Below are 13,454 nucleotides of genomic sequence, written 5' to 3' on the forward strand. Positions count from 1 at the left end.
GAAGTGTACTGCGATGTTGTGTTAGTTAAAAAATATTCTGAGTTTCTCAGATTGTGGGTTCTTCCGAGGATGTCGTAGTCGTAATGATTTGTGCAGTCCTTTGAGACATTTGTGATTTGCGGCTATATAAATAAACATTGATTGATTGATTGATAGACCTGATATATATGGAATGACAATATTTTTGTGTCTGTCACATTTTCCCTCTTCATCCACTTTGTTCTTGTTTTCATAAACAACCAGTTGGGGTAACCAGAGGTTTTGAGGGCTTCCCTCAAATGCTCATCTGTTTGGCCCAAAGTCCCAGATACGACACTGTCCTTTCAACCATTCCTAAAAGACTCTGCAATTTAGCCTCGAACGAGTAACAGGAGTTAGAAGCATTCTGGTCACAGATGCTCTTTTGTGCCATTTTTTTTACAACTGATTGGAATGCTAACAAGGGTGATTCAAAATATTCAGGCTGATAGTGGTCGATCCACAACGATCGCTCTGCCACACAATATTTCAATGCTTGCGAGGGGAAATTCAGCTCAATGACTGTCATTGGCAATGACAGTAGGATTGCCTGTTTGCATTTCAAAAGTTATTTTTCTCACTATGATCGGGCGGAATTATCCTTATCCAGACACACCCTCCTGGCAATGGAGCATAAATAAAGTTTTTTTTTGGCACCAGCCACTAGATTTGATATGACCAATCTAAATTTATGAGCATGAACCGACGAAGCATCCTTAGATGCGAGGCAAAACATCTTCTCAGACAAACCAAACAGTCCAGTTGCGATCGATTGAATGCCCTGAGAAACCCAAATAAATAAATATATCCATAGAAATTCAATTTACCTTTTTCAATAATCAGACAAGAGTAGGCATATTTTTCCAATGAGAACAAATATTATTGCCGAAAGCCTTAACTACATCATTAATAGATTCAAAGGTCAAGAAGAACTCCATACTACACGTGCAACTCGGCTACAAATGAAAAAATGCTCTTTTCATGGTTCCCACATTATTACACTGTAATATTTAATTTTGTGGAGTTTTAGAGTCCAATGACAACACAATACAATAGCGAATTGTTTAAAACACGACACACAACACACTACCTGTGTGTCATTTGAACAGTTGTCCGTCTTTTGATTCCATGATCTTAACTCGACCATCTCCTCTTCCAGCTCGTTTGCATGTTTGGGCTTCTGGTTCTCCTCTTTCTATAAAGAAAATGGGGATTAATTTAAAACTTAAAATCGACCCAGCCTCCGCTCAAATTTTTAATACATGTTTAAACGAGGCAATATGTAAAAGAACTGTAAACATCTATTTAAAAAAAAAAAAGAACATCCAAAATTAATATGTGCAGCGCTTGTTACCTTTCTTTCCATAAAAGGTCATTTAACTGTTAGACATATGAGATTTACAATTGTATTCCAAGACTTGATGCTAATCTGATGTAGCATTTAGGAATAAACGTCCTCTGTGAAATGTTTACCTGTATGTGACATGTATGTGATTTTATTAAAATGATTTCCTGTTATCATTCCACCATTCAACTTTCAGGGTTTGCTAGTCCAGTCCGGGTCAACCTAGAAGTTGGCTCGTATATTCTGACTTACTTTTGAAACTGTACATGAACCATACATTTCTGGGTGGCATTCTGGAATTATCTTGCATTAGGCAGAAATAGATTGAATCAACATGAGTGACTTGGTTTTGAAACTTTTCTGTGGAAATGTGTTTTTATTCTTATATTCTGCTCAATATCAAAAATAATTTAAAAGGGAGTACAACATTTTTTTTTAGACAACACAAGTTATAGTGCAAGAGTAGTGGAACCGTCTTAAATCGCCAACCCAGTCTGTGTCAAACAACACATTAAATCCAGGTCCACAGTGTTATTATTATCAAAAAGATCCACAAAGAGTCGATGTCGACAGACAAGGTCGATATTCATAACGATATATCTATGAAAATGATTCAGTATTTGTCGACTATTATAGTACAGAGGGAAGGCAACCTGAGGATTCCTGGTTCGATCCCAGGCTTCTACCACCCTAGTCGCTACCGTTGTGACCTTGAGCAAGACAGTTCACCCTTACTCCTGATGGGTCGTGGTTAGCGCCTTGCATGGCCTGCCATCAGTGTGTGAATGGGTGAATGTGGAAATAGTGTCAAAGCACATTGAGTGCCTTTAAGGTAGAAAAGCGCTATACAAGTATATACATTTATTGTCAACTTCCTCATAATCGCTAAGCCAAACCATAACCACTGTCTAGTTACATAGCATTACCAATTGCACAGTGGCTTCCTGTTCAGGTTGAATAAGATTAAAAATAAAAGAAAGAAACCGTATTCTACATTATATTTGTACATATCTTTTTTTAGATTGTTAGCCACCATACGAATACCACGTATATGATAGCTTTATCCCTCCACCAGGAGGTCATGTTTTTTTTGTTGGGGTATGTCTGTCTGTCCCTTGTTAGTTAATTAGCTACATAACTCAAAAAGGTATTGGGCTATGCAGATTTTGATTGAAGTTAAGTTAAAGTACCAATGATTGTCACACACACACTAGGTGTTGTGAAAATTGTCCTCTGCATTTGACCCATCCCCTTGTTCACCCCCTGGGAGTTGAGGGGAGCAGTGGGCGGCAGCGGTGCCACGCCCGGGAATCATTTTTGGTGATTTAACCCTCAATTCCAACCCTTGATACTGAGTATCAAACAGAGAGGTAATCGGTCCCATTTTTATAGTCATTGGCATGACTTGGCCGGGGTTTGAACTCACAACCTATTGATCTCAGGGCGGGCACTCTAACCACTAGGCCACTTACTAGGAACTTCCAGGAAATGTCAGAAATGGGACAAGTAACATGTGATTATATTTTGGGGCATAACCGATGTTCTGGTGAGACATGCACTCCATGCTGTGCACATGCTAATGAATCCAAGGAATGTGGAAATGTAATTGCGTATAGAAGTAATGTTTCACGTGAGTACAATCGTTACTAAAGGTGGATAATATTGGATAATATCAACATATTGTAATATATCTTGGATAATATGTATTCACAATTTATCATCGCCTAACAGATTAATATCTGTGTCTGATCATATATGGTGATGTAATACCGGTTTGAATGGAGATGGCTGAGAGCGGCATTTGCCACCAGGCTTCGCACCTAACGAAAGGCTACAAATAAGTACTGACCCACATAGCACTTAACGGTGTCTTCATTATCACTTGCAGCAATTACGGTCAAGATCTGAACTTGTGGAGCTGAGTTATTCACTTTTTGTGGTAAACCATCAGGTCACAGTTAGGCGGCATGCCATGCCCCCATCTTGTCATTTGCAAAATATTTTTCTCAATTTATCGTCACCCATCAGTTCAGTATTTGTCTTTGATCAGATGACGAGCAGAAATGAGGGATTAGTGATGGCGTGGGGCAGTTTTTGCAGCTAAGGCATTTCAGGGTGTGGTCATCATCATTCCTACCAAATAAGATCAAGATCTGAATTTATGGAGCTGAGTTATTGACGTTTCGTGATTTGTAGCAAATCATCGGAGCAATGTTTGGCCCATGCCACGCCCACATATTATGGCATAGTTAAAATTTGTTTGCAATTTATCATCACCTCTATGTGTAGTATCTGTAATTTTAACCACGACTCATCAAGACAAAGTCTCTAGGACAGTGGTTCTTAACCTTGTTGGAGGTACCGAACCCCACCAGTGTCATATACACATTCACCGAAACCTTTTTTAGTGAAAAATAAAAAATAAAATTTTTCAAATTAGATACAAAGTTAGATGTTTTTTTACTGGTGCACAAAATGAACTGTGCATGAACACAGTGCGTGAACTCCCAAGAAATGACACCTGCAAATCAGTGTGACTTCTGCTGTTGCCGTATCCATAGTACGCCGATAGGGAGAAGTTTTTATTTACATGGTGAGTCGGGTGTGTCTTGACATCTGTAGCAGAGGCTCCGCCGAACCACTTAGGCCAACTCGCCGAACCGCTAGGGTTCGATCGAACCCAAGTTAGGAACCACTGCTCTAGGAGGAGTTTCTAAAATTATGACCCTTTTTGTAGCTGAGATAGGCGCCAGCGCCCCCCGCGACCCCGAAAGGGAATAAGCGGTAGAAAATGGATGGATGGATGGATTTTCCCGTTGAAAATTGGCCAAAGTCTAACAAGCCAATGTTCTGTGCCAAACCGCCACATCTTATTGCGTAGGAAAAATTCATTCTCAATTTATCATCGCCTATATGTGTGGTATCTGTAATTCCAACCGGGACTTATTTGGCAAAAGTGGTTGTTAGTTAAAGTACGACTCCTTTTTTTAGGGACGGCGTGGCGCAGTGGGGAGAGTGGCCGTGCGCAACCCGAGCGTCCCTGGTTCAATTCCCACCTAGTACCAACCTCGTCACGTCCGTTGTGTCCTGAGCAAGACACTTCACCCTTGCTCCTGATGGGTGCTGGTTGGCGCCTTGCATGGCAGCTCCATCCATCAGTGTGTGAATGTGTGTGTGAATGGGTAAATGTGGAAGTAGTGTCAAAGCGCTTTGAGTACCTTGAAGGTAGAAAAGCGCTATACAAGTACAACCCATTTATCATTTATCATTTATTTAATCAAAAAATGGAAGACCAAAACAATGATGTTTGTTTTCAGGTATGAGTTCCTGAGATTTTTATGTGCGTCCTGTTATGATGGACTTCTGCCAATTTTGTGTTGATAGGTGAAACTGGTAGGAGGGGCTAAATTGTTCTAGTTTTAAAGGTGGCGCTAGAGAGCCAATTTAGAAATTTCCTTTTTGGAACCCCACAAATATTAAATTATTCGCCATACCAGACGTGCCTGCAAAATATGGGAACATTTAATGCATGTTAAGGGCCTCAAAAAGCCGTCCTAATGCATAGAAGAAAAAAACACAGCTTGCTCCATTGCTCGGGCCCTTAAACAGAGCAGATACAGTAGGGCCCTTGCGGTTCCTTGTATCGCACCTGCGATGCTTGCTCTGCTGCTTGGGCCCTAAATAGTTATTTAGTGTAATGAGTGTAATCGTGTGAAGGAGTCCTTTACTGCGCTATTTTACATTTCAGCATTCCTTGGATCCATATGCAAATGCAGGGGATGCATGGCTTCCAATGGGAAGCATGTTTCGCCAGAACACTGGATCCTATTTACTATGTGACATTATGTTTACATGACAAAGCTGCACTTCTCTGTGTATGGAAGCGGCCCCACCATTACCCGAAAAGACAGAGTGGATGACTGACAAGACGGTTTACTCTGTTTATTTAATACAGCTATACAACCTGGTGCTGACGGAGATGCAGAGTGAACCCTCTTGCACTGTTTGGAAGCAGCAGACAAAAAAAAAAAAAACATGCACGGACATGCCGATTTTGCGTATGTTGCAATAATATCATGCAGAAACATAAGAATTGATGAAAACGTAAAAAAGAAAAACAACACATACCTTCATTTATAAAAAACATTTATGACAACGTTAGTCAGCCAGTCCAAAGGACATCGAGATAAGCAGGTTAGGCCGTATTTTATTAACAACAACGTAAAGCACATTGGACAGCAAAAAGACTAAATTATGTCAAATCAAATACATAGACATATTAATAGGGCCATTGGCAACCTTTGCCAAGAGAAGGCTAACTTTCCATTGAGTTTTAAGCATTACATCGTACACTCTTTTAGCTCATATTGATGTAACTAAGCCCGTATGTATGTCACACTAAAAACCCGCTGACGTTGTCACACATTGAAATAGTCTGAATTTTGGATGATTTCTCAAAGTGTAAATTCAAAATATCTTCCATTTTATTGTGTAAAAAAACAAAACAAAAACTGGCTTATCTGCCATATCATCGATGAAATTTGTGTATAAAAAGAGGTTTAAAGGCCTACTGAAACCCACTACTACCGACCACGCAGTCTGATAGTTTATATATCAATGATGAAATATTAACATTGCAACACATGCCGATACGGCCTTTTTAGTTTACCAAATTGCAATTTTAAATTTCCCGCAAGTTTCTTGTTGAAAACGTCGCGGAATGATGACACGTACGTGTGACGTCACTGACTGTCAGGAAATATTAGCTCGGCACCAGTTACGGCTAAAAGTCGTCTGCTTTAACCGCATAATTACACAGTATTTTGGACATCTGTGTTGCTGAATCTTTTGCAATTTGTTCATTTAATAATGGAGACTATAAAAAACAATGCTGTTGGTGGAAAGCGGTGGATTGCAGCTGTCTTTAGCACCGAGACACAGCCGATGTTTCTTTGTTTGTTGTGAAGCGGAGCGGTCAAGCGAACATGTTTTCTCTACATCAACCAGCATGTTTTTTGAATGGGGAAATTGTGATATATATCTTACCGGAGAAATCATTGAATTATTTGTTGTCCTGCAGCAGCGGCAGCTGTGAGCTTGGTTCATCGGCTTCTCTCTGAGACACTTAGTGTTCACCGCAGCCATCCGACCTTGAGGTCTTTACAATCTTTTACAATCTTTAAAATCTCACTAAAACACAATTAAAAAATTCAGCAGATGAGGGATCTTCCAGAATTATCCTAGTAAATGTGTCTAATTACATCTGAAACACTTACTTTGCCGCCGCACGGAGCCATCGCTTTTTTTTTATTTAAAATGTTTTTTGTAGTCCTTCACTTTCAATATCCTAATTCACAAATCTTTCATCCTCGCTCAAATTAATGGGGAAATTGTCGCTTTCTCGGTCCGAATTGCTCTTACTGCTGGTGGCTCCAATTAAAAACAATGTGAATATGTGTGGAGCCCTGCAACTCGTGACGTCACGCGCACATACTTCCGGTAAAGGCAGGGCTTTTCTATTAGTGACCAAAAGTTTGTCGATGTTCTCTACTAAATCCTTTCAGCAAAAATATGGCAATATCGCGAAATGATAAAGTATGACACAGAATGGACCTGCTATTCCCGTTTAAATAAGAAAATCTCATTTCAGTAGGCCTTTAAGACTAACTGGATAGGTTGGTTCACCAAAACATGTTACTACTGTGGTTAATAATATTTACACACTCCTTTAACATTTAAAGAGTGATAGATTTACAGGTGTAATGGTTAAAAACAGATCTCTATATTCATTATATCTTTCAGCCAGCCATGCAAAGCAAAATACCTGGTGAGGTGTTCCATGACCTGTCTTCAAAACAGTTGCTGAGGTAATGTAGAGAAGGAAGAGTATTCCTGGGTTGACATAAACTGGCCAGTCGTATTCAGTATTAAGGTTGAAATCATAGAGTGAAGAGCAGTTCCCTGGTTTGATAATGTCCTTTAGACCAAAGAGTCTTGGCAGGAACAAAAAAAAGGAGGAGAGGGTTTGGAAGAAGCAGATTAATTATTTGTAAAAACAAATACAACAAATGACCATCTGATGCAAACGAGAGGGTTACTCTAAATACTCTATAGCTCTATAGCAGGGCTATTCAACTAAATTGTTCCAGGGCAGTGGTTCTCAACCTTTTTTCAGTGATGTACCCCCTGTGAAAATGTTTTTAATTCAAGTACCCCCTAATCACAGCAAACCATTTTTGGTTAAAAAAAAAAGAGATGAAGTAAAATACAGCACTATGTGATCAGTTTCTGATTTATTAAATTGTAAAATATGGCAAAATATTGCTCAATTGTAGTGGTCTTTCTTGAACTATTTGGAAAAGAAGATATAAAAATAATTAAAAACTTGTTGAAACATAAACAAGTGATTCAATTATAAATAAATATTTCTACACAGGGAAGTAATCATCAACTTAAAGTGCCCTCTTTGGGGATTGTAATAGAGATCCATCTGGATTCATGAACTTAATTCTAAACATTTATTCACAAAAAATTGAATCTTTAACATCAATATTTATGGAACATGTCCACAAAAAATCTAGCTGTTAACACTGAATATTGCATTCTTGCATTTCTTTTCACAGTTTATGAACTTAAATTTATATTTTGTTGAAGTATTATTCAATAAATATATTTATAAAGGATTTTTGAATTGTTGCTATTTTTAGAATATTTTAAAAAAATCTCACGTACCCCTTGGCATACCTTCAAGTACCCCCAGGGGTACGCGTAACCCCATTTGAGAACCCCTGTTCTAAGGTCCACATTTCCAGAATGCGAACGACCAAAGGAGCGGACTTCTCCCTTCAATATTACTGTATTTTCCCGACTAGACGCCACAATTTTTTTTCCTACGCTTTTGACCCTGAGGCTTAAATGGTGCTGCTAATTGATGCATTAGCTAACAGCCATATTTTTTGTATTCAACAAATAGTTCTCATGAAAAGGTATGTTACTGTTTGTGCTATGGCGCCATCATTTAGACGAATTTGCTCTCTGTTGGTGCTGCGAGTAAAACGTTTACAGTATTTAATTCTGATTAGTGCCATGAACTGGAAGTACAAGAGCCATTTTGTCTTCTTCGTCATCCATAGCATTTCTATTTGTATCGTTTCTTCATTCACCAATCCCAGCAACGCTTGTAAGTTTTACAGTATAGATTTAGCTACTATCACATGTTTGATAGTAGTGTTTTAATGCATACTTCTAATCAAGCTAGCGTCGTTAGCATGATCTAATATGTGACTCAGAGTATTACAGCGTCTCACTGTATAATTCTTGAGGAATTTTGTCAGAATAATGATGCAGCACTTGCATTAAATATAGACACGGCATAAACATGTTGGCCACTAAGAGCACTCGTATACTCCTTAGCTAGCATGCGCACTAGGGCAGAGAAGAAATATTCTTTGTGCACCCTGTATTATTCGTTATACCAAAAATTAACTGAATCGTAATCTTAAAACCAAAGTACATACCAGACACTATATCCAGGTATGCTGATGTTGGAAAGGATTTTGCTTTGAACAATTAAACAATGGAATCAGTTTTATCTTTTAACATTAAATTGTGATTTTATTTAATCATATTTGGACTATTGCAACTCACTCAATGTTGGAATGAACCCGGCCTCACTCGCTCGATTGCAGAGAGTCCAAAATGCTACTGCTCGCATTTTAACTGGCACAAAAAAACATGAGCATATTACCCCCATTTTAGAATCCAAGTTCATTTTAGAATCCATTTAAAAATGTGATTTATTTAGATCTTTTGATGGATTAGCCCTACAACATAAAAACCCAGTTAAAATACGGAGGGGATCTTGCATTTTCTGCTGTGACTCTCGAACGATTTTCCGACCTTCTACCTTTTTAATAAGTTTTAAATCACATCTTAAAACATATTTTATTTTAAACCAGCATGAGCTTTGTGTGATCTTAGTCTATTTTCTTATCTTTTATGTATTTATTGTCTTTTTAATTAAATATTTCGTTTTACAATAGACTCTCATTAGTTTTATCCTGCTTCTAAATGTCTGTTTTAACTGTTATTGTTTTTTTAAATGTGCTATATAAATAAAGTGGATTAGATTGAACAAGTTGATCAAAGGAAAGTGGAAGTAAACCAAGATTTTCCTCTCATTAAGTTGTCAATAGAACACAAATAGAACTCTTACCTCGCCCACAGGCTGTTTGGGGGGAAAAGAGCCTGGGCCAAGAGACACTGGTACAGGTACAGACAAACAATGTGGCCAGCAGTGAAGAAGCCCACCATCACACACAGAGCATTGAAACCCAGTTGACTAATTGGAAAGTGACATGACCACCATGTGCTGACTCCAATAAAAAGCAGGAAGTAGACAGCTGAGAAAGCGGAAGGCAATGTGATTCCTACAGAAAACAGAAAGCAGGTAATTAAAAACAAGTCACTTCTTATCAGCTTCCTGTCAACCTTTTCCTTTTAGATACAGTGTTACCTCAACTTGTATTTTTTTTTAATATGAGCTGTCTTTTTGCTTTTTGTTATTCTTTAAATTGCATACATTTGAGTTACTAGCCTCCCCGCCATCAGCTGACATAGTGAATGCCACAGTGATAACCAGAAGATTCGACAATAAACATCTGGTCATACTCGCTGGCATTAACTTATAGCTCGAGATCGAAATAACTTTCTTTTCCAACCATTAAAAATCATTAGCACCGGTCAAACGTCTTGGATTTGCTCTGCTGAGGCTTGTCCCTCCACCCACGGCTCGGCTGCCTGCCCATGCCTGAAGCAAGTCCGGGATGAAGTGTCCAGGCGTTCTGTCGCTCCGACGTGCTTTGAGTCGGCCATCTCCACTCTTCTCCCTCACTATTGTGATTGTGAGAGATAGCTTAACTCGGAATAACAGTTTTTTTTACTCACTGCTACTCAGGATCTAAAGTGATCAACATTGCTAACGGTCTAGCCTTTCCTTTTTCGGTAACTCGGTTCATTGTCCATGTTGGGTCTAATGTGACGGAAAGACGTCAATCAGAACAAACCAAAAATGATTTTGAAGTCCTTGCCAGGCTCCTGGAAGAGGTGAATGCTCAACATCAGGGGTGTCAAACTCAAATACAGAGCGGGCCAAAATTTAAAACTGAACGAAGCCGCGGGCCGAGGTTGAACAAATTAATCCTTTAATAGGGACCCAAACAAGTTTTGCATTGAATATTGACCAAACAAGGCTTATATAACTTTATAGGGACATGTAAAATCGAGTTTAAAATAATAATAATTAAAAAATATCAATGGCATATCAAATAAAATAAAAATACAAATTGAATGCCTCTTTTCGGGGGGGAGTTTGAGTTGGGGCGGGGTTTGGTGGTAGCGGGGGTGTATATTGTAGCGTCCCGGAAGAGTTAGTGATGCAAGGGCTTCTGGATATTTGTTCAATTGTGTTTATGTTGTGTTACGGTGCGGATGTTCTCCCGAAATGTGTTTGTCATTCTTGTTTGCTGTGGGTTCACTGTGTGGCGTATATTTGTAACAGTGTTAAAGTTGTTTATACGGCCACCCTCAGTGTGACCTGTATGGCTGTTGACCAAGTATGCCTTGCATACACTTGTGTGTGTGTGTATGAGCCGGCACGCTGTTTGTATGGAGGAAAAGCGGACGTGGGGACATGTAGAGAACGCCAAAGGCAGTGCTTTTACGGCCCGTCCCCAATATTATTGTCCAGGGGGAAATCGGGAGAAATTCGGGAGGGGTACTGAACTTCGGGAGTCTCCCGGGAAAATCAGGAGGGTTGACGAGTTTTTTTAATAGTAAAAAAGTTATTCCACTACACATGTATCCTCCTCTTCAGGCCACTGTGGGTACTGATAGTCATTGACAGTGTGTGATAAAGTAATGGGGCATTGCATCAATTTATATTTAGCAATCCAAACAACCTTTCCCACCCAAGGCACAATTAAATAAAAAACAACAACACATCAAGTATACATAAACAGGCCACACAATTCACCTGCCCACAAATTATGTGGATATTGTAAAAAATAAGCACCAAACACAATGCATGCAAAATTACAAAGCAACCATCCATTTGTACTACAGAGCATGATGGGTATAATGCAAAATGATTTAAATCCTACATCTTTTATTAGCTTTCACTGTTATGCTGATGACACCCAACTCTACATGCCCCTAAAGCTGACCAACACGCCGGATTGTAGTCAGCTGGAGGCGTGTCTTAGTGAAATTAAACAATGGATGTCCGCTAAAAAAACGGAAATGCTGATAATCGGTCCTGCTAGACACCGACCTCTATTTAATGATACAACTCTAACATTTGACAACCAAACAATTAAACAAGGCGACACGGTAAAGAATCTGGGTGTTATCTTTGACCCAACTCTCTCCTTTGAGGCACACATTAAAAGCGTTACTAAAACGGCCTTCTTTCATCTCCGCAATATCGCTAAAATTCGCTCCATTCTGTCCACTAAAGACGCTGAGATCATTATCCATGCGTTTGTTACGTCTCGTCTCGATTACTGCAACGTATTATTTTCGGGTCTCCCCATGTCTAGCATTAAAAGATTACAGTTGGTACAAAATGCGGCTGCTAGACTTTTGACAAGAACAAGAAAGTTTGATCACATTACGCCTGTACTGGCTCACCTGCACTGGCTTCCTGTGCACTTAAGATGTGACTTTAAGGTTTTACTACTTACGTATAAAATACTACACGGTCTAGCTCCATCCTATCTTACCTATTGTATTGTACCATATGTCCTGGCAAGAAATCTGCGTTCAAAGGACTCCGGCTTATTAGTGATTCCCAAAGCCCAAAAAAAGTCTGCGGGCTATAGAGCGTTTTCATTTCGGGCTCCAGTACTCTGGAATGCCCTCCCGGTAACAGTTCAAGATGCCACCACAGTAGAAGCATTTAAGTCTCACCTTAAAACTCATTTGTATACTCTGGCCTTTAAATAGACTCCCTTTTTAGACCAGTTGATCTGCCGTTTCTTTTCTTTTTCTCCTATGTCCCACTCTCCCTTGTGGAGGGGGTCCGGTCCGATCCGGTGGCCATGTACTGCTCGCCTGTGTATCGGCTGGGGACATCTCTGCGCTGCTGATCCGCCTCCGCTTGGGATGTTTTCCTGCTGGCTCCGCTGTGAACGGGACTCTCGCTGCTGTGTTGGACCCGCTTTGGACTGGACTCTTGCGACTGTGTTGGATCCATTATGGATTGAACTTTCACAGGATCCATTATGGATTGAACTTTCACAGTATCATGTTAGACCCACTCGACATCCATTGCTTTCCTCCTCTCCAAGGTTCTCATAGTCATCATTGTCACCGACGTCCCACTGGGTGTGAGTTTTCCTTGCCCTTATGTGGGCCTACCGAGGATGTCGTAGTGGTTTGTGCAGCCCTTTGAGACACCAGTGATTTAGGGCTATATAAGTAAACATTGATTGATTGATTGATTGATTGGCAGTATGTACAAACGATCATAGTTATGTTAAGTATGTGTGTAGGCCTGTATGACAGAGTGTAATGGTGATTACCCACAAAAATTCGGCTTTATTGTGGGTTGTAAAGTGTTTTACATACTCATGTTTGGCAAACTTCCCTCTTAAATTTAGTGTTAAATTAATATGCAGACTTAAATCATTGCGAACACTAATCAACTTTATCACCACACACACACACTCACAGTTGAGCACACTGAGTTGTCTTAAAATTGTTACTACAATCTACTGTAACTTTCTTTATACAGTTATGTAGTTAGTAGGGGTGTGGGAAAAAATTGATTTGAATACGAATCGAATCGTTTATGTTGTGCGATTCAGAATCGATTCAAATTTTTAAAAATCGATTTTTTTTTTTTTTTAATCAATCCAACAAACCACTAAACAGCAATACTATAACAATGGAATCTAATTCCAAAACCAAACCTGACCCAGCAACACTCAGAACTGCAATAAACAGAGCAATTGAGAGGAGACACAAACACGACACAGAACAAACCAAAAGTAGTGAAACAAAAATTAATATTATCAACAACAGTATCAAT

At 39.3% G+C, this 13,454-nt stretch overlaps 1 protein-coding gene across 2 annotated transcripts in view; it reads right to left on the reverse strand.

The window, feature by feature from the left end:
* The window catches only part of piezo1 (piezo type mechanosensitive ion channel component 1 (Er blood group)), a 199,556-nt gene that overhangs the window by 118,138 nt on the left and 67,964 nt on the right, over positions 1–13,454 (reverse strand). For both annotated transcript variants that reach the window (XM_061911144.1, XM_061911143.1), the window contains 3 exons: positions 9,579–9,792; positions 7,188–7,356; positions 1,109–1,213 (listed from right to left, as the gene is read on the reverse strand). In XM_061911144.1, the coding sequence (XP_061767128.1) occupies positions 1,109–1,213; positions 7,188–7,356; positions 9,579–9,792 (488 nt within the window). The remainder of the gene's footprint in view (positions 1–1,108; positions 1,214–7,187; positions 7,357–9,578; positions 9,793–13,454) is intronic.

Source organism: Nerophis ophidion, linkage group LG09 (assembly GCF_033978795.1).
Source record: "Nerophis ophidion isolate RoL-2023_Sa linkage group LG09, RoL_Noph_v1.0, whole genome shotgun sequence".
NCBI classification, from domain to species: domain Eukaryota; kingdom Metazoa; phylum Chordata; class Actinopteri; order Syngnathiformes; family Syngnathidae; genus Nerophis; species Nerophis ophidion.